At 37.3% G+C, this 24,393-nt stretch overlaps 1 protein-coding gene and 1 pseudogene across 1 annotated transcript; one reads left to right on the forward strand and one right to left on the reverse strand.

The window, feature by feature from the left end:
* Positions 1 to 6,746, forward strand: part of LOC107662639 (HHIP-like protein 2) — a 7,482-nt pseudogene extending 736 nt beyond the window's left edge.
* A 10,659-nt stretch (positions 6,747 to 17,405) lies between these two features.
* On the reverse strand, positions 17,406 to 21,809 carry marc1 (mitochondrial amidoxime reducing component 1). Its single transcript, XM_016452693.1, has 7 exons — positions 21,456 to 21,809; positions 20,462 to 20,632; positions 19,577 to 19,742; positions 19,067 to 19,207; positions 18,928 to 18,989; positions 18,777 to 18,848; positions 17,406 to 18,202 (listed from the first exon to the last, which is right to left on the reverse strand). The coding sequence occupies exons 1-7, from the start codon at positions 21,710 to 21,712 to the stop codon at positions 18,088 to 18,090; spliced, it is 984 nt and encodes a 327-aa protein (XP_016308179.1). The 5' UTR covers positions 21,713 to 21,809; the 3' UTR covers positions 17,406 to 18,087.
* Between the last annotated feature and the right edge of the window lie 2,584 nt (positions 21,810 to 24,393).

A 24,393-nucleotide genomic window follows, 5' to 3' on the forward strand; every position in this document is an offset into this window, starting at 1 on the left:
TGTATATATTGCACTGTATACACTTTCTGTATATATATATATATATATATATATATATATATATATGTATGTTTATATATTATTTATGTTTTAACCAGGTTGTTTTTGAAATGTTGTGAAATGTGTGTTAGAAGGTATCTGGAAAGTTGCACTTTCATATTATATTATATTACATTACACAACGATTTGAACAATTAATAGTGCCCTGAAGAACATTATATTTAATAAGCCTAATATCCTGCATTTGCCCATTGCTCTCTTATATTAAATAGCTTAATATCAAATCTGAAATATAAGGGATGTAATTCGGACTTTTTTTTTTTATAGTTTGGAAAAGTTTGCTTTTAACAACAGAATAGAGTGTAGTCTACATATATGATATCTTAATACGTTTAAATGCTTAAATGATTTCTGTTTTTCTCAGTAGCTGTGATTCACTGATGTAAATACATTTGCAGAAATTTACAGTAAATTATTTTATTAGTGGTGCTTAATCGTCAGGCTTATTATTGCTTATACATTTGATTAGATGTGAGATCTTTTAAAAACAAACTCCAAATCTAAAGATTATAGTGTGTTTGAGCTGCACATTAATGATACCTCCAATCAGGCTCTATTAAAAGTTGTACAGTTACATTTTGAAGTGATTTTGCATGTAGTTTTCACTGGGGGAGATTAAGTAACTTACATTTAAGGAGGAACCAAGGCCATATTATAGAGCAGGGTTCCTCAAATCTTGCCCTGGAGGGCCAGTGCACTGCAGAGTTTAGTTCCAACCCTGATCAAACTCACCTACCTGTGATTTTCTAATGATCCTGAAGATGTTGATTAGCATGCTCAGGTGTGTTTGATTAGGGTTAGAGCAGGAAAGTGGATCTCATGGGCCAGATTTAAGGATCCCTGTTATAGAGAATATTATTCCTGGAAAGTTCAGCTCCAGTCCTAATTAAATACACCTGAACCAATTAAGCTCTTCAGGAACACTTGATAATTACAAACAGGTCTGTTGGAACAGGGTCTGAACTAGTGTTGTATAGTCAAGAACAGATCATTTGAGTCAGAGTCCAGGCCAAATCTGAAAAAGTTGAGTCAGAGAGAAGGTTCTGTATGAGTCTGAGTCTAGATATAGGGCTGAAGAGCAGGGGTGTCCAATCCTGCTCCTGGAGGGTTAACATCCTGCAGAGTTTTGCTCCAACCAGCTCCAAAACATTTGTCTGAGTCTGAAGACCTCGATTAGCTGGTTAAGGTGTGTTTAATTAGGGTTGGAGTTAAACTCTGAAGGACAGTGGCCCTCCAGGAACAGGTTTGGACACCCCTGCTAAAGAAGGTCTGAATGGGGGTGGGCAACTCTGGCCCTCGAGATCCATTTTCCTGCAGAGTTTAGCTCCAACCCTAACAAAACACACCTGAACAAGCTAACCAAGGTCTCCGGGATTGCTAGAAGGTGAGTTTGATCAGGGTTGGAGCTACATTCTATAGGAAAGAAATCTCAAGGGCCAGAGTTGCCCGGTCCTAGTCTGAACGATTTAGACCAGTGGTTCTCAATTCCAGTCCTGGCGACCCCCTGCTCTGCATATTTTGCATGTCTCTTTTATTTAACACACCAAATTCAGATCATCAGCTTGTTTGAAGAGACTGGGCTTGTTTGAGATGAGCAAATTCTGCACAGAATCGATCAACGGTGATCACCGCGAGATGCATGCCGGTTAGAAAAGTGTCCGACTTACCTCCGACTTGCTCTGATGTCATGCTGACGTGTGCAAAAAAACTCTCGCGACGGCGAGGCGGCTGTGTCAGATTATGCAGTCGAGCGCAGTTGCTCTCCACCGACTGCGCTGATCAAAAGCATGATGGGAAACGTCTGACTGACGTCACAGCTTAATGCTCATTGGTTCAGATAACTGTGATGCTGCGTTCTCTTCTAAAATATTTTATTTTTTTATCTGATTTCATGTGCCATGCATGAACTGTTCCGATCGATAGGGTCTCTACACTGTGTTCATTGCTCCCTACTCCCTGAGCACGGGAAATCCGTTGAAGTTTACTTCGGAACATTTATTCACGGATTTGCGCTACACCACTGACCGCAGTGTCTTCACAGACAGATGAGACTTACAAGTATATATATATATATATATATATATACATGATATACATCTGTAAATGAATACAATTTAAATTCACGTCTTGCACACTTTAATGCCTTTTGAATGGAACATATATGCTCCCTTCAAACAGGAATCATTGTGGAATATCCTTTGAAGTCCACTTCTCAGGGCACTTACGGTCGAATAGAATGAACGTCTGAAGTGATAAGAGATACATACACAATGTGCAGAGCAAGGATACGCGAGGACTAGAATTGAGAACCTCTGATTTAGACAATGTAAATATGCTTTCCTTTGGGGTGATGAAGACTGGTGCATCAGTGTTACATGAATCTCTGCAACACACACACAGTGTGCTCCGGTCTGAAGATACAATAGCACAGAGCAGATCATATGCAAGTGACGGCACAGACCACAAAACGTTTCCACAGTGTTGTAGTACTCAAGTCTGGAGTCTGAGTCAAGGCTTAGTCCAAATGCTCCCAAGTCCATGAAAATGGTCTTGGAATCGGACTCAAGATGGGTCTACAGCACTGGTTGGAACTGATCTCTACAGCATGGTAGAACTCCAGGAACAGGACTGGGCCCCTGTTATAGACTAGAACATCAGAGACTTGTGGGTGGGGACTTTTGACTTGAACCAGTAAGCTTCAGAAACTGTAAAAGTCTAGTTAATTGTAAGACTTGTATTGCTCTTTCGCAGGAGTGTTCTCCTTACGCCGCACACTTGTTTGATGCTGAAGACCCGTACACTCCAGTGCGGCACCTACCAGGACTGTGCCTCACTTACTGCTCAGACTTCCACAGCAAGTGCCATTCTGTGGTCAAGTACCTAACCAACAGCCGAACCCTGCTGGAGACGTGTGAGAAAGACCGCTCGCATTTCTGCAACCTCATTAACCTCTCTGACCAGGACTACTGCTACCCTAACGTCCTAAGGAACAATGACCTGTACAGCAGTCTGGGCAAGGTGGTGGAGGACACCAAAGGCTGCCTGCAGCTGTGCTTGACGGAAGTGGCCAATGGGCTGAGGAACCCAGTGCTGATGGTCCACAGCGGAGATGATACACACCGCATGTTCGTGGCAGAACAGGTTGGCTTTGTATGGGTGTATCTGAAAGACGGCAGCCGCTTAGAACAGCCCTTCCTGGACATTAGCGGGGAGGTGTTGACCACACCATGGCTGGGAGATGAAAGAGGTTTCCTGGGTCTCGCCTTCCATCCGAAGTACAGAAACAGTGGGCGCTTCTTCATCTACTACTCCATTTTGATCAACGGCAAGCTGGAGAAAATTCGCATCAGCGAGATGAAGGTCTCGGCTCATGACATGAACGTGGCAGACCCCCACTCAGAGAGGTTAATAGGTTTGATCCATGCACATGCTGTCAAAATACACGTGTTGAAGGAATAGTTCACTCAAAAAAAAAAATTTCTCACCTAAAGTTGTTCCATATCTGCACGCTGTTATTTTTTCTGTAGAACTAAAATTCTTCTCTTATCAGATTCTTCTTTTCTTCTTTGCATTCGTCTTCAACATGTTGGTCAAGTCTCAAAAATGCTTTAGATTTCAAATTATTATATCTCATGTCAAGCTGCATGCTAATGACATCATCAAACCTCATTGGTTCTTTCGTGTCTCATGACCAAATGTCATTGAAGTCAAAACTCTCGCCATAGTTGATTTCGTAGTTCGTCACGCAAAGCTATCATATGGCTTCAGAAGACTTCGAATATTGTGGTACAGACCTTTTTTATGGTGCTTTTTTTTGCCTTCTTGGATCTTGACAGACATGGTCACTACGAACTGTCATTGTATGGAAAATACTGCAAATAAAGGTTTTTGAATGACATGCAGGTGAGTACATTTATTTTTTGTGAACTATCCCTTTAAGATGACAGTAGACTGTGAATAGTAGGCTATTTTATGCAGATTTCCTCAATTTTTTCTTGAAAGTTCTACACAAATCTGTATCTACAGAGTTCTTCTTGAGATCGAGGAGCCTGCGGCAAACCATAATGGTGGGCAGCTTCTGTTTGGTCTAGACGGATATCTATACATCTTTACAGGGGATGGTGGAAAAGCAGGAGACCCTTTTGGAAAGTTTGGAAATTCCCAAAACAGGTAAGGACAGTTTTTAAGATGACAAAATTTGAACATTTAATAATTGGTTTAGAATTAATAGTATGAGTGTCACAAATCATGCTTAGTGCTTTGATAAATCTCTTTCCAGTAACTCCCTCTCAGACACTTTATCATAAAAGTTTTACCTGCTATGCAAATATGTTTCAGATCAGCATTATTAGGAAAAGTGCTTCGGATTGATGTGGATGGTAGCAGTATAGATGGGAAGCCCTATAAGATTCCTCCAGACAATCCCTTTCTCAGAGAGCCTGATGCAAAGCCAGAGGTCTATGCCTATGGTGTGAGGAATATGTGGCGCTGCTCAGTGGATCGAGGGGATCTGCTCACAGGTTACGGGAGAGGGAGGATATTCTGCGGCGATGTGGGTCAAAATCGATACGAGGAGGTTGACATCATTGTGAAGGGAGGAAACTATGGATGGAGGGCCAAAGAAGGCTTTGAGTGCTTTGATATGAAATTATGCCAGAACTCTTCTCTAGGTGAGCTGAACCGTAGAATAACCACACACACATCTGGGTCAGAGAAAATGGCAGATCAAATGGAGCATTCCAAACATTTTTACTGCTAAATGAAATTGGTCACTGGAGAACTTCATACCACTGGCCAGTCAATAAATTTGTGCTCCTGATTTCTGGAGCTTTTCAAATTATTTGAAATGAATGGTTCATTTAAAATAATTTGAACTATCTTAGTATGTAGAAAGCATGTTTGAGATTCTGTATTCATAAAACATCTAATTCTGTGTTTTAAAGGGGTCCTATTATGCTTTTTCACTTTTTCAACTTTAGTTAGTCGGACCCCTTTAATGAAAGAAAGAGAATAATTCAGGATCAAAGCAACTCAAATGTTGAAGAAATGTTAACAGAAGGTACTTTTTAGAATGAAATTGAATGAAACTGATTAACTTATGAGTAAGTATATAAGTATATAATGAACAGACTCTCATTTCTTTACACATTGTTTTAATTACACAAATCCTGTTGAAGCCCACACAAATATTTTGTTTTTATAGATGACATTCTTCCAATATTTGCCTATGGACACCATGTTGGGAAATCCGTTACTGGAGGTTACGTGTACAGAGGATGCGAATCACCCAACCTCAATGGTCTTTATATTTTTGGAGACTTTATGAGTGGGTAAGGGCCAACTCTCTTTCGTTTTTGAAAAACTTTAAGAGAAACTAAACCTAACTGTCTTTCATGCATAATTTAACTCTCAATTACAGCTACAAAGTCACAGCTCATGAGAATTACAGCTCATTAGGTTATTCGGTCTCTACTTAATTTTTTTCTTTTCTTTTCTTAAAATATGTCTGGGAAAAATGACAATTCAAGCTTTTGTTCCTATTCAGACGATTAATGGCTCTGGAGGAGGATAAGAAATCTGGGAGTTGGAAGGAAAAGAATGTATGTATGGGTGACACAAAAACCTGCTCTTTTCCCGGCCTTATAAATCATCACCACAAGTTCATCATCTCATTTGCAGAGGATGAAGCGGGTGGGTTTGTGCACAGTACAATATAAGGCACAATATACATATTAATGCAATTGTGGTTGGAAAATATTCATACTATGTGTGTATATATATATATATATATTTTTTTTTTTTTTTTTTTTTTTTTTAAGATTACCAGAGAAACTCATTGAAATGTGTATTATGCAACAGAATTGCCTGAAGACTCATATAAATATATTTTTTTAAGTGACCGTGCTTGGCATAAGTGAAACACCTACAAGATCACCACTGGAAAAGATCATACTGCCCACTAAACCACCGGGCACACGCCAGCCCACAAGGGCCAAACCCACTACATCTGCACCAAAGAAAAAAATCCCGGGCAAAACCACTACGGCAAAGTTGAGCCAAGAAAAGTTAAAAAAGACAACTCAAGCAAAGGAGAAGCAAATAAACGCGAGCACAAAAACACCAAAGAAGGTTCTTCCGAACAAGAAGTCATTGTTACAAACCAAGAAGGACAAAAAAGCCACAGGAAAGCCATCTCACAAACCCAAACTGTCTATAAAAGGAGCTTTGGAAAGAAAGAGAACCAAATCTCTCAAACCAACAAAACCAAAAGATGTGACAAAGCCCAAGGTCTGGCTACAGAAGATTGAAAAGACTGAAAGAGGGGTGAAGAAACCCGTGAAGAGCAAACCTAAGGTGACTGTTTCTAAAAAGAATCAAGACAACAGCAAAAGACAACAGCAAAAAGAAAATATCCCGCTCTCAAAAAAGAGAAAACTGTTTAAATAAGCCATGCGTGTGGTGTAGTAATTAGATGGTAGTAATGTAGAGCAGTAAAGAGAATTCAAAGAGATCCTGTTCAAACAATGTATCATTGAATAGCAGTTTTGAGGTCAGTCAGATGTGTGATATGAGAGACCAGAGAAAACCACAAAAGTCCTGCGCCAACAGTTGATTTCGTTTAACATGCGACATAGAAGCATTCTTCAAATGTTGGTCTTATTTTTGGAATGTGGTTAAGTAATTAGTTTGGGGCAATGATCTTTATTTTAGATCAAAACTCAAATTAAAAGGAGAAATTCTAAATGTAAAAAAAAAAATGTGTTTGAAAGCCTTTCTTAAACATAACTCTTTGAAACTAAAATACATCCCATTGTAAAAATGTGCTAATTTTATGACATACCTAAGAAAGCCAAAAATGCACAGTTTTGAAAAGTAAACCAAAAGTGGCACTGCTTTTCCTTTAATAGACACAGACAGAAAGCAAACTTATATATGCCATGCACAAGTCTTTGTTGGGGCAAGTAAAAATGGTTCAATAAAGTGTTTTGTCTTGCTTACAATAAAATTATTTTTAATGCAGATCCAAACCAAGTCTATATGAGGGTGTAAATTAGGTATTTTACTAAACCCTTGGTGTTTGTAGTACTAGGTCAACTAGAAAAAATGATTTGCGATTGAAGATTTAAGGGGAACCACTATTGCTGAACAGGTTTTTAGAATTTTGCTGTATTAAAATAGTTTATATATATATATATATATATATATATATGCAAGTTAGTCATATTGTACATGCACATACTTGCATATTATTCCAAAAGTAAAACGGACTTTGAAAATGGAAATACTTTTAATGCTGAACAATTGAGCTTTTGCTAACTGTTATTCCACAAAAACTTTGTTTAATAAAACACTTGTTTTAAGTGAACATGTGATTTGCCCTTTTTTATGATAAAGTCGCCCATAAAGTGCCAAGGAAAAAAAGATTTTCCAACACTTTATACGATGTTTAATAAAAGTAGGTCATGAAAAACACAAATTCCCATTAAATTTTACCTCAGCAACATTAAAGGCGTTATCTCTTAAGTCGTCACTATTCAGAGCATAATGTATCTGCCATCATCTTACATATTTGTACAGTATATTATCAGCAATTCTATATAAATGCACATATTTACTTAGATGCCGTATTTGCAGTGTTTGTACAATATTGTGATGCAAAGGTCTTGCATGTATAAGATATTAAGGTGATTAAGAATTCAACTCTATGGCACTGAAGTATTTGAGGTGAAATTGGAAGTTTCTGGGGGACATGCTGGAACTGCATTGTTTGCATTCACGGCAATCAGAAACTAATCTAGGTTTCAAAAAGCCACAGCACAAAATATATGTTTGACAGAAATCTTAAGGACTTGTCTAACAGATCACCTTAAGATGATGATTTGTCAAGACTTCTGAAAACATCACTATGGTTCACTTACACGCAAATATTGTGCACCAGATCTTTGTAGTTTAAAAGGGCCACCCAGATTGTGTCCGGTGATGTCTAGGAGATTGCCTAAAGGTGATGATTTGCCAGACAGGTAAAAACAGCACTGAGGTTCACTTGTATGCAACTCTTGCGCTTCAGAACTTTGTAGTTTAAAAGGGGCCCCCAGATGTGTCCGGGGAAGTAGCTCTGGGTTGTATTGCACAATTTGAAGGGTCTTCAACTAAAATGGCTTGTGACGACTGGTTACAGTGAGTGCCCAAAGGACGTAAGAATATATTTTCACTTGGTTCTCTGCTACTCTTTCAGGTCTTTTTAGTCTATATTTCTGTCAACAAGTTCACATGTTCTAACATGTATCTTAATTAGGTTGAATCTCAGGGTACTCATATTTTGTAGTTTCTTCATCTTTATGATAATCTTAAAGAATCTAAAGGTACTGTAGATCACACAAGTTGTTTGCTATATAAGTTATAATGGGCATCTTCAGATAATGGGCGCCTGTCTACACTCAAAAATCAAGAACTGCCTAATTATGGCCCCCAACAAATATCATACAGGCCACTATACTGCCAATAAGTAGTATGCAAGCAGTCATTTAGACTTAATTTTCTCAAACTTTTGAATTAGTGACCCCAAAAACTTTGAGGAACCCCAGTTTGAGAAATTCTGATTTAGAGGACACTTTCATCTAAAATGACTTAAAGGAATAATTCACCAAAAAATGAAAATTCTCTCACCATTTACTCACTGTCATGTTGTTCCAAACCTGTAGGACTTCCTTTCTTTTGCAGAAGACAAAATAAGATATTTTGAAGAATGTTGGGAACCAAACAGTTTTGGAGATTATTGAAAAACATTTTGAGACATTTCTCAAAATCTCTTCTTTTATGTTCCACAGAAGAGAGAACGTCATATAGGTTTGGAGCGACATGAAAGTGAGCAAATTATTTGCATTTCTGGGTGAAAAATTTTAGATCCCTTTAAAGCAATTTTTTTTCTGAGCTTTATGATCACTTCTAATCATTTTTTAACTGTTTTGTTCAAATGTTGTTTGAGTGTGTTGCGCTGAAACATTTATATTCGTAGTTATATGGGAAGTTAATATGAAATTTCAACCAGTGACAACCTGCATCAGAAATCTTTTCTGTTATTTGTCCCCTACGATTGATTTCCCTTTTATCCTTTGTAAGGGCATTTTTTAATGGGCTAATAGAGTCTCAAGAAAGCACAGTCCTGCACAGAGACCAATGGCCATGTCAGAATATTTGTTAAAGGGGACATAAAACACTTTTTCTGCCAATCTCATGTTAATCTTGAGTACCTATAGAGTATTACTGCATCCTTCAAATCTCCAAAGAGTCTTTTGTTTTATCAGATTTATAAAAGACAGATACAGCTGTATCCTGGAGGCGTGCCGTGGGCGGAGCTAAAGAGTCACGAGCACGCGAAGCTTTTGTGTAGCAAGCTGTGACATCGACATAAAACAGTAACAAAAACTTTATTGACTTAAATTTTATTTAATTTGTTTATAAAACATTTGTCACTGAAATGCCCGGAACAAACAAACACACTTGCACAACTCTGTTGCTGCCACGGAGAAACAAACTGCATCCACTGTTCCCTTAATGCTGGGTTCTTTGGGAAACTGAACAAGGTTTTCTTTCCCTCACAACCAAAAACACACTTCTTTGGTGACATTGTTGATTTTGTGGTCTAAATACAAAATGACAAATCCTTCTCAAGCAAGTCCTGTGCATCGCTGCCGACGACTTCCGTAACCCGAATAAAGCACATTGATGGGCTGATCTTGCTCTGGTTAATGTGTGTGCGCGCTTCCGGGAGAAATGCCCATACAAGGAATTCCGCCCTTTGTGACGTCATACAGGGACATACTCAAAAAAATCTTTCCGAAACTTATAAGAACCCTGAGGAGTGTATTTGGCACAGAAATACTGATATTGGAAAACATCATACATCCAACTCGCTTTTTGAAACTTTGTCCATGTTTAGCAAGAGAATACAACTCTTTAACAGTGTAAATAAATCAGAATGCATGAAAAAGCATTAGACCTCCCCTTTAAATAATATGTTAAATTTAAGTTTGTTTCTCACCATGCCCTATCGTATACCCAGAGAACACTTGGAATATACATCACGTGTCGCATGGGACAACTCTGTGATACCTTTGCTGTTTTTTTTTAAACTTCTCCATACACTGTCATTATACGGACAAACACATGGGACTTTTCGTGGTCCGAAAAAGAAAGGAGGTCATACGGCATTGGAACAACACAAGGGTGAGTAAATGATTACTTCGTTTTCATTTTTGGGTGAACTATCCCTTTAGACAAGCTCTTAACTTATAAAAAATGAGAACACTACAATTATCTATTACATTGATGTAACTTAAAACAATTACATTTTCTGAATGAGGAATTTAGTTTTCATTTTGTGTGAATCACCATTTCTGTGTATACCGCTACTTGAGTGAATGGCTGCGTCCTAAAGCTGAAAAATGCTGCCTTCAGAGATTGCATTCCAAGGTAGGAAGGCATCAAGGCACCTCCAAATCCAATGTCAGCTTCACTTCCTGTCTCCTATGATACTTTCATCTGATCAATTTTTGAAGGCAGCATATATGTATCCTTCACTGCCTTTGATATCCCACAATCCTGTGCATTCCTGTGCGTTGGACTAATGAAGTAGAGCGGGATTTACAAGCCTGCTTCAACTGCACTGATTGGAGTGTTTTTGAAGCTGCTGCCACAGATCTGGACGAGCTCACAGATTCTGTAACATTATACATCAGTTTCTGTGAGGATAAGTGCATCCCTACCAGGACTCATTTAACTTACAACAACGACAAACCGTGGTTCACTGCAAAACTCAGACAGCTCCGTCAGGCGAAAGAAGATGCTTACAGGAATAGGGACAGAGTCCTGTATAAACAGGCCAAAAACACACTGACAAAGGAGATCAAGGTGGGTAAGAGGAACTACTCCGAAAAGCTGAGAAACCAGTTTACTGCCAATGACCCTGCATCAGTGTGGAAAGGACTGAAAGACATCACCAACTACAAGACACCATCCCCCAGCACTGTGTTGAATCAACATCTGGCTGACGATTTGAATGAGTTTCATTGAGTTTTATTTATTTATAGAAACAGAAGAGAAAGAAAGCATAAGGCCCAGACGGTGTTACACCAGCCTTTCTAAAAACCTGTGCTGACCAGCTGGCCCCCATCTTCACACAGATCTTCAACAGATCACTGGAGCTATGCAAAGTCCATCACAAGACTTAATGACCTGTGGCCCTAATATCTGTGGTCATGAAGTCATTTGAGACTGGCGTTGGCCTATCTGAAGGACATCACTGGACCTTTACTGGACCCCCTGCAGTTTGCTTATCAAGCAAAGAGGTCCGTGGATGATGCAGTCAACATGGGACTGCATTATATCCTACAACATCTGGTCTTCAACTCAGCCTTTAACATTATCATCCCAAACCTCCACCTGTCCAAATTAGCTCAGCTCTCTGTGCACACCTCCATCTGTCAGTGGATCACCAGCTTCCTGACAGACAGGCAACAGCTAGTAAGGCTGGGAAAATTCTCATCCAGTACCCATACCATCAGCACTGGCGCCCCCCAGGGATGTGTTCTCCCCACTGCTTTTTATCTTCAATTAAAGTAAATTCTACTGAGTTGAAATGCAAGTTGTGTGATGTCTCCTCACAGACATCCGGTCACAGACTTGTCTTTCTCTTTTCTATATCCATTATTGGTTATATATTTACTTGTGGGTCATTCCGTGTCAAATCAACCAGATCTCCCTGGCTAAAATTTTTGATTTTGATTATATTTTTTTCCGATGAAAGAAATACCTAAACAAAGACGAAAGCCAAAATAGTAAATGTCACAGATGTATATTTACGGAGTAATCCACTATTTTGTAGAGGAGGGTCAAAATACGATTTTCACCTGAGATTCGGAGCCAAATTACAGGGAGTAAAAATTACTTAAGAAAGATGGCAGCATCATGTTATTTTTACAGAGATTGGTAGGTCTATTAGTAAAATATGTTGACTTTAGCAACCTTTTTTGCATTATGTGCCAATGGTGACCATTCAAAAATGGGGAAAAAGCACTTTTCTCCAAAAATTTTCTCTAAAGTTTGCATGCCTGTAACTCAAGAAGTATTAAATATATGCCCGTTTAGATACTGGGACTCAACAAACTTTCCTTTTGTCATCTTCACTTTTAAGGTCCTATATAGTTCAGTTCCAGAGATATTGGAATTTCAATATGGTTCCAAGAGTAATGTGGGTCACTTTGCATTAAGATGATACTTCTTTTCTTTTAAAGAGGAATATCTGAAGAACAAATAATGTTGAAATTAGAAATCTTATTTCCTTCTGTCAAAACAACTGCATTGAACATACCTGTCTGAGTGCCATAAATATTCTTTTTCCAAATTTTGCGTGCCTGTAACTCAAGATGTATTAGAGATATCTCAATATGATTTTAGATTCTAGCTTTTAATAAAATGTTCTTTTGGAATCTTGATTTTCAAGGCCCTATATCATTCAGTCACAGAGATATGGGGATCTCAATGCAGCTCCATATTCAGATTGTTGAACAATACCCATTTTCAGTGGTCAAAAACCAAATGTTGGTCACTTTGTATACAGCTGATACTTATTTTATTTAAAGAACAATGTCTGAAGAATAAATAATGTTGAAACTAGAATTGTAGCTTGTTTGCTTCTATCAGAACAACTGAATAGATTATACCTGTCTGAGTGCTAAAAATGCACTGAATTGGTCCAGTTGAGGCACATTAACTTGCTCTCAGTGGTCTATTCACAAGGTTCTATAGTTGAATCAGTTTCAGGGATATTTAGAAGAAGGGATTTTGTTCATTTTAACAGCTTCTGAACCTACTAAGAGTTCAGATATGCAGTATCGCAGCTACGCGTCTGAAACTAATCCCACATCTCATGGGGAAAAGTGGTTGCTCTCCCCACACATTGTATGCATCAATAAACCAAGATTTGGATTAATTATAAGAATTTTTTTTTATTGTTGTAACAGATGATAGTCATAGATCAAGTAGTATCCACTGCTAAGGGGCATATTTGGAGGAATCACTGATAATACCTCAAACTTTGAAACATTTAAGGTCTCTCACACTTGTTAGAGAAGATAACCCTGGGTAATTCTAAACTCTAAGTAAATGGGATCCTGGGTAATCTTGGTTTACATTTCACACTGTTCGTACTTTCGTACCCGGAGTTAACGATTAATCCTGGTCATTCATAATCTTACGTGTCACACTGTACATTCCTAAACCCAGGGTTACTGTTATTATTTGCATACTTGCCGTGTCAACAGTCATAACTAGACAAACACAAAATCAAATTTGGTTTTCAACCATTGAAAATGGGTAGGACTCAACAATTTGAACATGGAACCACATTGAGATCCCAACATCTCTGGGATTAAACCATACAGGGCCTTAAACATGAAGATTCCAAAAGAAAAGTTTTTTTAGGAACTAGAATCTAGACTAAAATCATATTAATATATCTTTAATTCTTCTTGAGTTCCAGGATCGCAAACTTCGGAAAAAGAATATTTATGGCACTCAAACAGGTACGTCCTATGTAATTGTCTTGATAGAGGTAAAGAAGATACATTTTTAGTTTCAACATGACCTATTCTTCAGACATTCCCCTTTAAATAAAATAAGTATCAGCTGTATACAAAGTGACCAACATTTGGTTTTTGACCACTGAAAATGGGTATTGTTCAACAATCTGAATATGGAGCTGCATTGAGATCCCCATATCTCTGTGAAGATCAAGATTCCAAAAGAAAAGTTTATTAAGAACTAGAATCTAAACTCATATTGAGATATCAATACTTCTTGAGTTACAGGCATGCAGAATTTGGAAAAATAATATTTATGGCACTCAGACAGGTACGTTCAATGCAGTTGTTTCGACAGAAGAAAACAAGATACATTTCTAGTTTTAACATTATTTGTTCCTCAGATATTCCTCTTTAAAAGAAAAGAAGTATTTCATATTTATGCAAAGTGACCCACATTTGGTTTTGGACCACTGAAAATGTGTACAATTTAACAGTTTACTTCTGGAGCCATATTGAAATTCAAACATCTCTGGAGCTGAACCATACAGGGCCTTAAAAATGAAGATGCCAAAAGGAAAGTTTGTTAAGGCCCAATATCTAAAGGGCATCAAGATACCTTTAATACTTCTTGAGTTACAGGCATGCAAATCCCATTTTTCAATGGTCACCACTGGCACATAATGCAAAAAAAAGGATTGCTGAAGTCAAACAGATTTTACTAATAGACCTACCAATCTCTGTGTAAAAATAACATAAGGATGCTACCATTCTGAATCAGAGGTAAAAATTTTATTTTTGAACCCCCTCTATAAAATAGTGGATTACTCAACAAATACACATCCATGACATTTAATATTTTGGCTTTCATCACTATACGTTTAACTTTCTTCAGGAAAAAAAATATTGACAAAATCAAAAATTTGAGCTGGGTAGGTTTCTGAAATTTGGTTGATTTGACAAAGAATGACCCTTATATGTTTGCAGTTTTCTAGGTTTGTGCTGAGTTCCACATATCACAGGAAACAACATGCACAAGCAAGATGTCAGAGACATTGTGTGACATTCTAAATGTTTATGATCTTAATGTGAGTTTTAATTTGTCAGCACTAAATACCTCCATCACTATCTATAAAAGAAAGTTAGCATGCTTGTTTAGAATGTTCATGTTTGCTTTGTCATTGAAGGCTGTACATGATGTTGCTCTTTGTGCTCACCTGGTGTACCTGTGTGAAGAGGACCCACAGTTCTTAAAAGATTTGAAAAGCAAGTATTAAGTGCATTAACAGAACTGCTAATATCAGTAAATGCAATTGTCTAGTTTTAGTCTAGTAAATTAAACTTACAGATGGACCCTCTATGTTTATTCCAGGTGGAGTCGCCAGGCGAGCCAGACATCACTAACGCTCCTGCCATTGTGGTCAATGAAAGCACTACAAGTCCTGCAAGCACTGCAGCTGTGAAGAATGATCTTCCGGTGTTTTGACATGTTCAGAAACACTTGTTCAAACAGTCACAGTGTTTCAAAAAAATACAACTGAATAAACAACTCTTCAATTGTACAGCTGCAGTTGTGTTTTTTTATTTATGCTGAACTTTAGCATGATTAGCCTATGAGTAATGCATACAGTAGGTGTATTTTCTGAGGTAGTATTTGTATTCAACAAAGTACTACTGCATCAAAATTGAAATTAAAAACATTATATATGGTATAGTTTAAAGTACAGTGCACTTAAATATTAAATCAAATAAAATGTAAACTTTTAAGTTTGACTCAATTGTAATTTATAATAATTGTTCACTTCAAAAAAAAAAAGATGAGTTATTTTACTTAAATGTTTTGATGTAATCGTTTCCACAAATTTTTAAGTATTCTGAACGTATCAGGTTTTATAGTGTACAGTGACTATATTTCTCTGGGGAGAAATCTGCATCGAGTCTATGGAGTTATGACACCGGTGGGGCCCAATTTCATGATTTCATCAAGAGCCGCACAAACCCATAAATTGGCCCCAGTTGTCAAACTCAAGAAAAGACCCCAAAAAAACAAAGCAATACTTTTTACAAAACACCCTACTAATGATGTAGCTTGTCCTTTTAACTATTCACAGAACATTCACTCAAAACAGGTTTTTGGGCCATTGCCTGAAAAACAACAAAAGACCTACAGCATGATGTCAGTGTCACTCTGATTATTTGGGAGTCTGTAATTACTTGTCATTTAGCAGACACTTTTCATCTTAGGTGTCTTACAGTACAGAAATTACAGACACAGCCCCTATATAGCAACTTCTAACAGTGCCGCCGTGAAAATTCAAGGGGCTCAGAACAACATTTAGATGGGTGGGCCCTCTCACCCCCGAGCCGTCAGTGAGCCTTCCTCACCACAGAGCCTGAGACATCGTTCCTGATTATCCCCCACCCCGCAGTGATGGTTCTGCCTGGTTGCTCATGGACAAAGGTTTAGATCTCAGTGCAGTGTTATTTTAGCTTAGTAACCCGTTTAGCATGACTAACAGAACTGCAGAACTGTTTAGCTTTTGAAGAACTGTAGAAGCCACTAAAAAGACATAACAGGACATTTTAAAATGAACAGTGAAAAAAGTGCTACCAGAATTGAGTAAAGCCGAAATTTGATTGTCATTACCCTGCTCAGTGAGATTGTCATGTTAGTGAGATATTTCACGTGGATGTGCTATGGCTTCCGTCAGGAAGAAAATGAAGAACTCTCTTTCCCAGTTAAAACCACAGGAGTTAGTTTACTGAATGAGTGACAAACATGCTGGCGGGAACCATCTGCCCTGGTAGTGTGTGTCCCTCATTGATGAAGCATTGGAAGGAGGGCAGATTTAGCAATAATTACAATTACAATTGTAAAACACAAGATAACAAAAACTCGTAAAAATATACTAAATAAAAAATCAACAGGACTTTTTCCTCTCTTATCTGATGTCTGCACTACATTAACTTTTCTCTCCCAAGAAAATGGTGTATATATTCTGTGATGATTATTTATTTTTCTTCAATTTTCTTTAAAGCAACAGTTCATCCAAAAATGTAAAAACCCTGACATTATTTACTCACAGTCATGTTGTTCCAACATAACCTTTTTTTTTTCTTCTATGAAGCATTAAAATTATATTTTGGGAAATGCCTCGGGGGTTTTTTGGCCCATACATTTGTAGTCAATGTTAACCAAAACTGTTTGGAAACCAACGCTTTTCAAAATATCTTCTTTTGTCTTCCACAGAGGGGGGAAAAAACAAGTCACAAAGGCTTGGAACAACCTGAGGGGGTGAGTAAATGACAGAATTTTTCTTTTTAAGTTTAAATGCTATTAACCTGAAAAACAATAAAGTTAGTTAAACAGTCACTGAGAGCCAGTTGATGGCCCAAAGAGAGAAAGTACTGTGAGAATTTGGGTCACAGACAGCCTTTAACTGATGTCCACAATGCACATGTGTAGGGAAAAAACATTATTTGCTACCACAAAACAGAACCTATAAACAAATGACAATACTATAACAAAAGAAAAGGCATTCTAATAAAATATTAAGAGAAATTGGTACCTAGAAAACTATTAAAAATCTCAATCTCAATTTGATTAAAACATTCTTTCCCAGAGCATTATATGTAGCAACTAAACACTGTAAATACAGAACAGCAGAGAGGTAGTTTATGTAACTGGTTGTCCACGACAAATGAAACTCCTTGAAATCACTGAAATGGCGCTATCTACTGGATGTTTTACAAATGAACAGTGTCTGAGAGTTGAAATCATTTAATAGCTTTAGAGAAATCAATACTGAAAAAACATCAATGTTTTGATTAATGACAAATACTCATGCCTCCTTATAGGAGACACAGTGTTTAAATTAACATCCTGATTTGAGCGGTTACATGAAACCAGACCATTATACAATGTAACAATTATATCCCCAATACATTGGTAATTTCGAAGTACCTAAAATATAGAATACTGAATATACTGAACACAAATCACAGAACTCACATCTTCTCATTTCACATTAAAAGAATTAGTTCACTCAACTGAAAACGGTCATTATTTACTCACCGTTGAGGTGTTATTTTGAGGAACACAAAAGAAGATTTTTTTTAATAAAGAAGAATGAAATAATTTGGTATTCCACAAAAACTAACAGGTTGGAGTAGATAATGATAATTTCAACTATCCCTTTAACTGTGCTGAAACCTAATGGTTCTGGAATCTCTAAGACATTTGATCTATTCCAACCAGAATTCTACAGCTAATATAGAACATTTTACAAAACTATTTATATATTATTTTATTTTTCTTCTTCAATTAAACTTCATGAAAAGAATATGGATTCATTCGAACTTTAGAAACTGTGTTTGTAAGCAATGTCGCTTGCAAATTAGTCACTAGATTTAAAATAAGCTTCTGCATTCATCCTGTCTGGCCATTTCAATAGGTGATCTTATAAATGGGTTCACCCACATGAAGGACACCTGTTTTCTTTACGCTGTAGTATTGTCCCAATATTGGTGCAGTTTTCTGCTTGGGGTCAGTCAGTCGATAGCTATGAAGTGAAAACAATTAAGTGATAAAAACTGTGGATGACAACATGATATTATGAAATTAACCTTTGCACAGAGCAAGTGCTTCTTACATGATTATATTTCTTGCACAACTATTAGTAATCCTATTTTTTCGACTTTTTTGTTTTATAAAATACTGTATTACTTACTGTATAACTCTGAAACCTTTCTTGTTCATGCACACACAATGCATGACATAATTCAAACATATATAAAAAAATAATACATAGTTTTGCATGTTAATAGAATATTAAGCCCAGAATTTTCAGGGATTTTTGGTTAATAATTTTCATTTTGGTGCATCATTTGTTTATTAAGGTGCTTTACAAACTGAATTCTACTGCTGTATAATAATGCAATTATTTTCCAGATTCTGTAATAATGAAGAGCTTTAAGTCTAACATGCCTGATAACATGTAACTGATTAACAAAAGAACAACAAGCCAAGTTCTTTGGCAAGCAGCACAAAAAGAAAATGTTTGACTGAAATGTTTGCTCTGGGTAAATCTTAAATTAGTCTAATAAAATGCAATATTTCAGTCTGTGTGCTCTTACGTTTTGAGAGTGTCCAGTGGTTCTTTTCGGGTGATGATTCCAGTCTCAGGGTCAACAGTGGTAAAAAGGCATCTGCATATTAATGCACGGAATTATTTTACATTAAAAAAAAAATAAAATGTATTAGAGAACAATGCATATTCTATGTTACCTTCCACAGCCAACAACTCTCTTCAACTCCACTTGGCCAATCTGAATATGATCCCATGTGTCCTAGTTAAGGAATAACAGAGTTTTATTTTACATCATAACACACCTTACATTGCGTAATACTGTATATTTAGTTATACCTCCGTGAAGGCCTCACAGTCATTGACAACAATACTGGGACGAAATTGAAAGACAGAAACATCTTTATCCAATCGGGTATTCAGGTCCCTAACAGAGGCCTCTGACATTAGCATGATTGGAGCAGCATCAGGATAGGCCACCTAAAAAATTGTGAAATATCAGATTAGATAATGGTGGTGATATAAGGAATAACACAAAGAAAGTCACAGGAGACATTAGATCTCTTCTGTAAAGTCATTAAAGTATTTAGTACAATTGTGATATCACAAAATTTCCAAAATAGTGTTGGTTTTGTGTATTATTGGGTAACTGATTTTTAAGACATATGACAAAGCTATTGCAAGAAACCGTACTGGATTTTGACATATGTTGAAAGGAGGTAGAAACATATGTGAAAACTCATAAAAAATTGATTTTAAAATTAAATTACCCTCTTCTGGCGAGATCATTTTAAATCACTTTTTAAATTTTTATTTGTATTATGAGACGTACAGGGCCGTCCATCAAACCTTTTCATCCTTAGGAAAGAGGGGCTCTTTCTCAGAGGGCCTTTGGGCCTTCAGATGAGGTTCATAATGCACCAGACGAACAGTCTTGTCAGATTCCAGGTATCGTGTAAGCCAGTTAGACACATCGTCCCCACAGTCCCTGCCCTGAACGTCTATACTAAAGACTCTAGGGACACAAGCAAATTTATTTTCAATTTTCAGCATGCCACTTCAATTTCAATCGCTTAAAACGTAAGAATGCCATCGAATTACACCACAAAATAGCATACCAAGTGGAACGTATTGTAAAGAAAGTTAGCGCAGGCACACTTTTCAAACATAATGAGTTTGTCAAATGATAAAACAATAGATATATAGTTCAGAATGAAGACCAAAAAGTATTTGGAAACTTTCTGGTTGGTGGAACATGTTCATAGTTAATGTGATGAACTCTTTTGGACACCTGTTTGAACTTGAAGAGAACTGACTTCATAAATAAATAAACGTAAAATTAAATGTAAAAAAATTAAGTTAATAATAAAAGCTAATCCACTATTATGACACTGAAGCCAGTTATACTATGCAATGAAATTCAAACATTTTAATGTAAATATAAATACTTACAGGGCCGCTTTATATAACCCTGCTGAAAAAAAAAAACAGCTAAAACCAGCCTAAGCTGGATGGCTGGTCTTAGCTGGTTTAAGCTGGAAGTAGCTGCTTTTAGCTGATCTCCCAGCCTGGCTAAGCAGGTTTTAGCTGGTTGGCCAGCTGGTCTCCCAGCCTAAGAATGGCCAAAACCCCTCTAAAACCAGCCTGCTGACCAGCTATGACCAGGCTGGACGACCAACTAAAACCAACCAGCTTAGGCTGGTTTTAGCTGTTTTTTTCAGCAGGGGTACTTACCTGCAGTCCACAACTGCATTATTGGACTGCTGAAGAGGAACCCTCAACTCCTCCATCTGCGGTCCATTGAGACACAGCTGGCCGCCTTCACAGCTCAAAGACACCAGCACCAGACGAGGCTGCTGTCTGCCCGTCACCATGTGTCCGTCCTCCGTGATGACCAGCCAGTGCCTGCAACAGACACACGCTCTCTGTGCAGTTAACACTACAGCGAACAAGAACAGCGGTCCATGTTACTCTGTAATGCACAAACTTAAAAGAAAAAGTCTAATGGCCTGCAGCGTCATGGCACGAATTATGGGCGTTTGTCCCTGCTGGGGGAAAAACCCCCACCTAAAACCAGCTTAAACTGGTTGGCTGGTTTTAGCTGGTCGTCCAGCTTGTCTTAGCTGGTCCGCATTCTGTTTTTACAGGGGTTTTGGCCACTTCTTTAGCTGGTCAGGCTGGGAGACCAGCTAAAACCAGCTACTTCCAGCTTAAACTATCTAAGACCAGCCAGCCAAATTAGGCTGGTTTTAGCTGCTTTTTTCAGCAGAGGTGGTGCGTCAGACCCATCGAAATAAGACTTGAACCCCTCCAAAGGTTGCCAAAACAAAGACAGACAACAACAGTATGTATTTTGTTACATACATGTGTTTATATTTTAGGTTTTCAAAAGTTTTGGTAGCCACAAAAGTTACTCCAAGCGCAAAAATAGACAACAGCATGGCAACGGTAAACCATCAAAATAGAAATACTGCCATTGTTCATGTTGTTATTTCATATTTACAGGTCAAGATTTAACAAAAATGTGTAAAAGGCGTTTAAGCGCGTGTAAAAGCGTTCCTTTGCATGAAACGGAATTCACACACTGTGGTGCGTCATATAATTATAGGCAAACATTCCTTTAAAGAGACCTAGTTTAATTAGGACAGTAAATGTATTAGTGTATATTGATGTATTTGCGTCCAAAGAAATTGCATGACTCTAAAACAAAGGTGCAACAAAAACTCACCGATCCCGCAGTTCGCCATATTTCAGCCCCATTCGCAGACATTCTGCCGTCTCCACCAACACTGCTTTCCCGGACTTCATAGGATGAAGCAGCAGTTGAGTAACTACTCCCACTCGAGTGAACTTTTTCTCTGGACGCGTAACGTTATATTTATATACTAGACCGAGTCCAAGCAGAGCAACTGCTGTGCCTGCAGCGCATAATACTACTTCCCGATTTCGGGTGAAGATTTTCACAAGCACCCCTTTGAAATCCATACTTAATTCTCGGCAATACTATCTAAACTGGGATATTGAAACGTTTACAGCATTCACTCAGGCTATCTGATGGAGTGTTTTTATTGCAGCCAATGAAAAGGCGCGTTGCTACCAGGTAGTTTTAAAGGAACAGTCCTCGCTTTCTTTTACACGTTCTGATTCATCAGTAGGTTTTTCCAAAGCAAATGTTTGGTTTCAGTAAAATGTAATCACTTGATCACCCTCTGAAACCACTTTTCTTGGCTGCCGGCAGCTGACATCACTTTTCAACCCTCTCCCACAAACACCTGTCATTCAGACCACTTTTCACTATCTAATAGTGTTGACTAATATTGACTTCCCTTGTTTTTTTTTGTTTTTTTTTTATAATTCTGTTGAAGTCAATGGGGACCAGAAACTGTTTGGTTACCCACATTCTTCAAAAAAAAACTCATTCAAAAAATACGTTTGGAACAATTTAAGGGTGAATGACGATGACAGAATGTTCATTACATTTAGTGAACAATCCCTTTAAATTAATAGGACAGATAAAAAATAAATCCCATCCTACATTTTTTTTCTAGTTGAATATCCTGTTTCACTCTGAACTATGTTACATTACAAGTTAAACGGGTTACAAATGCTTTTTTACTTTAAGGAATGTTCCAGGTTCAAATAAAGTGAATCAAGTTAATACAGTGTTGCAGGGATGATGTGTTTTTGTAGGTCAAACCTTAGAAATAAGTTAGCATTTTAGCACTTCTAGTTCCATTGTCCTGCCCATACAAAACAAAAATATATGAGAATATACTGCAAAATGTAATGCGATATATTGCATAATACATTTCCATATATGGGAAACTAACTAGTGCTTATATTTTTCAATATACTGCAATATATGCATTGACCATGTATGGCTATATTGATCAAATTATTTAGAAATGAAGAGAAAATAGCATTACATGTAATATTCACAAAGTTTTATCCTTTATTGTGCACATATATTGCACATTCATGTTCCCAAATAAATGTGAATGTATATACACACATATAGTGGGAGATCTGTTAGTGTTTAATGTTGTATTATTTCGGAATTTAAAAGGGCTTCTGGTATATCTGAGTTTTTGGGGTTACTGTTGTCCTGAAGAGTAGAGCCTGTGGTTAGGCTGACGACTGGCCGAAGACTATTAAGACTGTATATTAATTTATTTAAAAAGTAATGGCTGTGCACTTTTTTTTTTAGCATGCTGATATCTAGTCTATAAAAACTATATAAAAAACTATAGTCTCTTTGCTAAATACTTTAGTACACGCAGGTGTGCTTGTGCTGTTGCTATTATGAAAATATGAAAGATATAAATAATTATAAAATATATGAACTATATTATACATGTCTATACTGAATGTGTATACACTGCATGAGTAAATATATGTGCAACATATTTCTACACATGCAGTACCATATCTTATCACATGTACATCTATGTTATGAAGTGTATTACTGAATATAAAATTACATATATTCAAATATCTAATTAAATATACTGCCACATATTTTTCAATATATGAAAGTGGCAATTCCTTATGTATTATTCAATATATTGTAATATATTAACACAATATATTACATTTTCAATATACCATTAAATAATTGTATATATTGGTCATTCATATATAAGGAAATATATTTTCTTTGTGTAATAAGGTCTGTGGTGAACACAAGCTCAAGATATTTTCATGTTTTATTTTACAACATAAAATACATAGGTAATGCCCTCTTGTGATTTATTTTAAAGCTCTTACTTGTCTTGAAAAAGATGGCTGCTGACAAGTGACTAAATGGGACTACAGCCCAGGTAGCCAAAACGGTTTGGCCCGATAATGACCCAGATCCGGCAGGCCGGATGAAATAACTCGGTTGCCAGAGTCGGCATGGACATGGAATGAATGACGCCCCAAAATTGGCCCAAATACACTGGCCTGAGTCCGGCTGCCAAAACTGCCGGCATTGGGCCACAATCACGCCGACAAGAATTGAAACACTTAGCCGGTACTGGCCCGAGTCTGGGTACTGAAACTGGGCCAACACCACCGGCATTGGGCCACAATCACACCGACGAGAAATGAAACACTTAGCCAGTACTGGCCCGAGTCTGGGTACTGACACCGGCATTGAGCCACAGTCACACCGACGAGTGGCCCAATGCCGGTGGTGTTGGCCCGGTTTCAGTTTTGGTTGGCGTGATTGTGGCCCAATGCCGGTGGTGTCGGCTCAGTTTCAGTACTTTATTTTTTCCTTTAGTTTTTTTCCTTCCTTTATTTTTCTTCTTTTTAGGAAACAAATCAAAGAAAAAATAAACAAATTCTACTGTTAGGTTATCTGAAGGTGAAGGTGTTGTTGAAGTCATGTGACCATGTTGTGTTTAAATTACTTTGTTTAAATTAATTTACTTATAGTTTTTTCCTTCCAACGAATATATTTAGGCTTCAAATTTAATAAAAGTTGTGTTTATTTGTTACGTTTATCATAATGAAAACATGTAAGAATCATAAACTTCTGTTGGCCACAGTGCTCATTTTCTGCAATAATCCAAAAGCCAATGGAAAAAATCTATTGAATTTTTGCTGAAGATACCAGAGTGATGATAAATTTCAGGTTGGCCTACAAAAATATGCCATCAGCAGTCTAGTGCTCTACTAAC

The sequence above is a fragment of the Sinocyclocheilus anshuiensis genome, unplaced genomic scaffold, assembly GCF_001515605.1.
Source record: "Sinocyclocheilus anshuiensis isolate Anshui unplaced genomic scaffold, SAMN03320099.WGS_v1.1 scaffold715, whole genome shotgun sequence".
NCBI lineage: Eukaryota > Metazoa > Chordata > Actinopteri > Cypriniformes > Cyprinidae > Sinocyclocheilus > Sinocyclocheilus anshuiensis.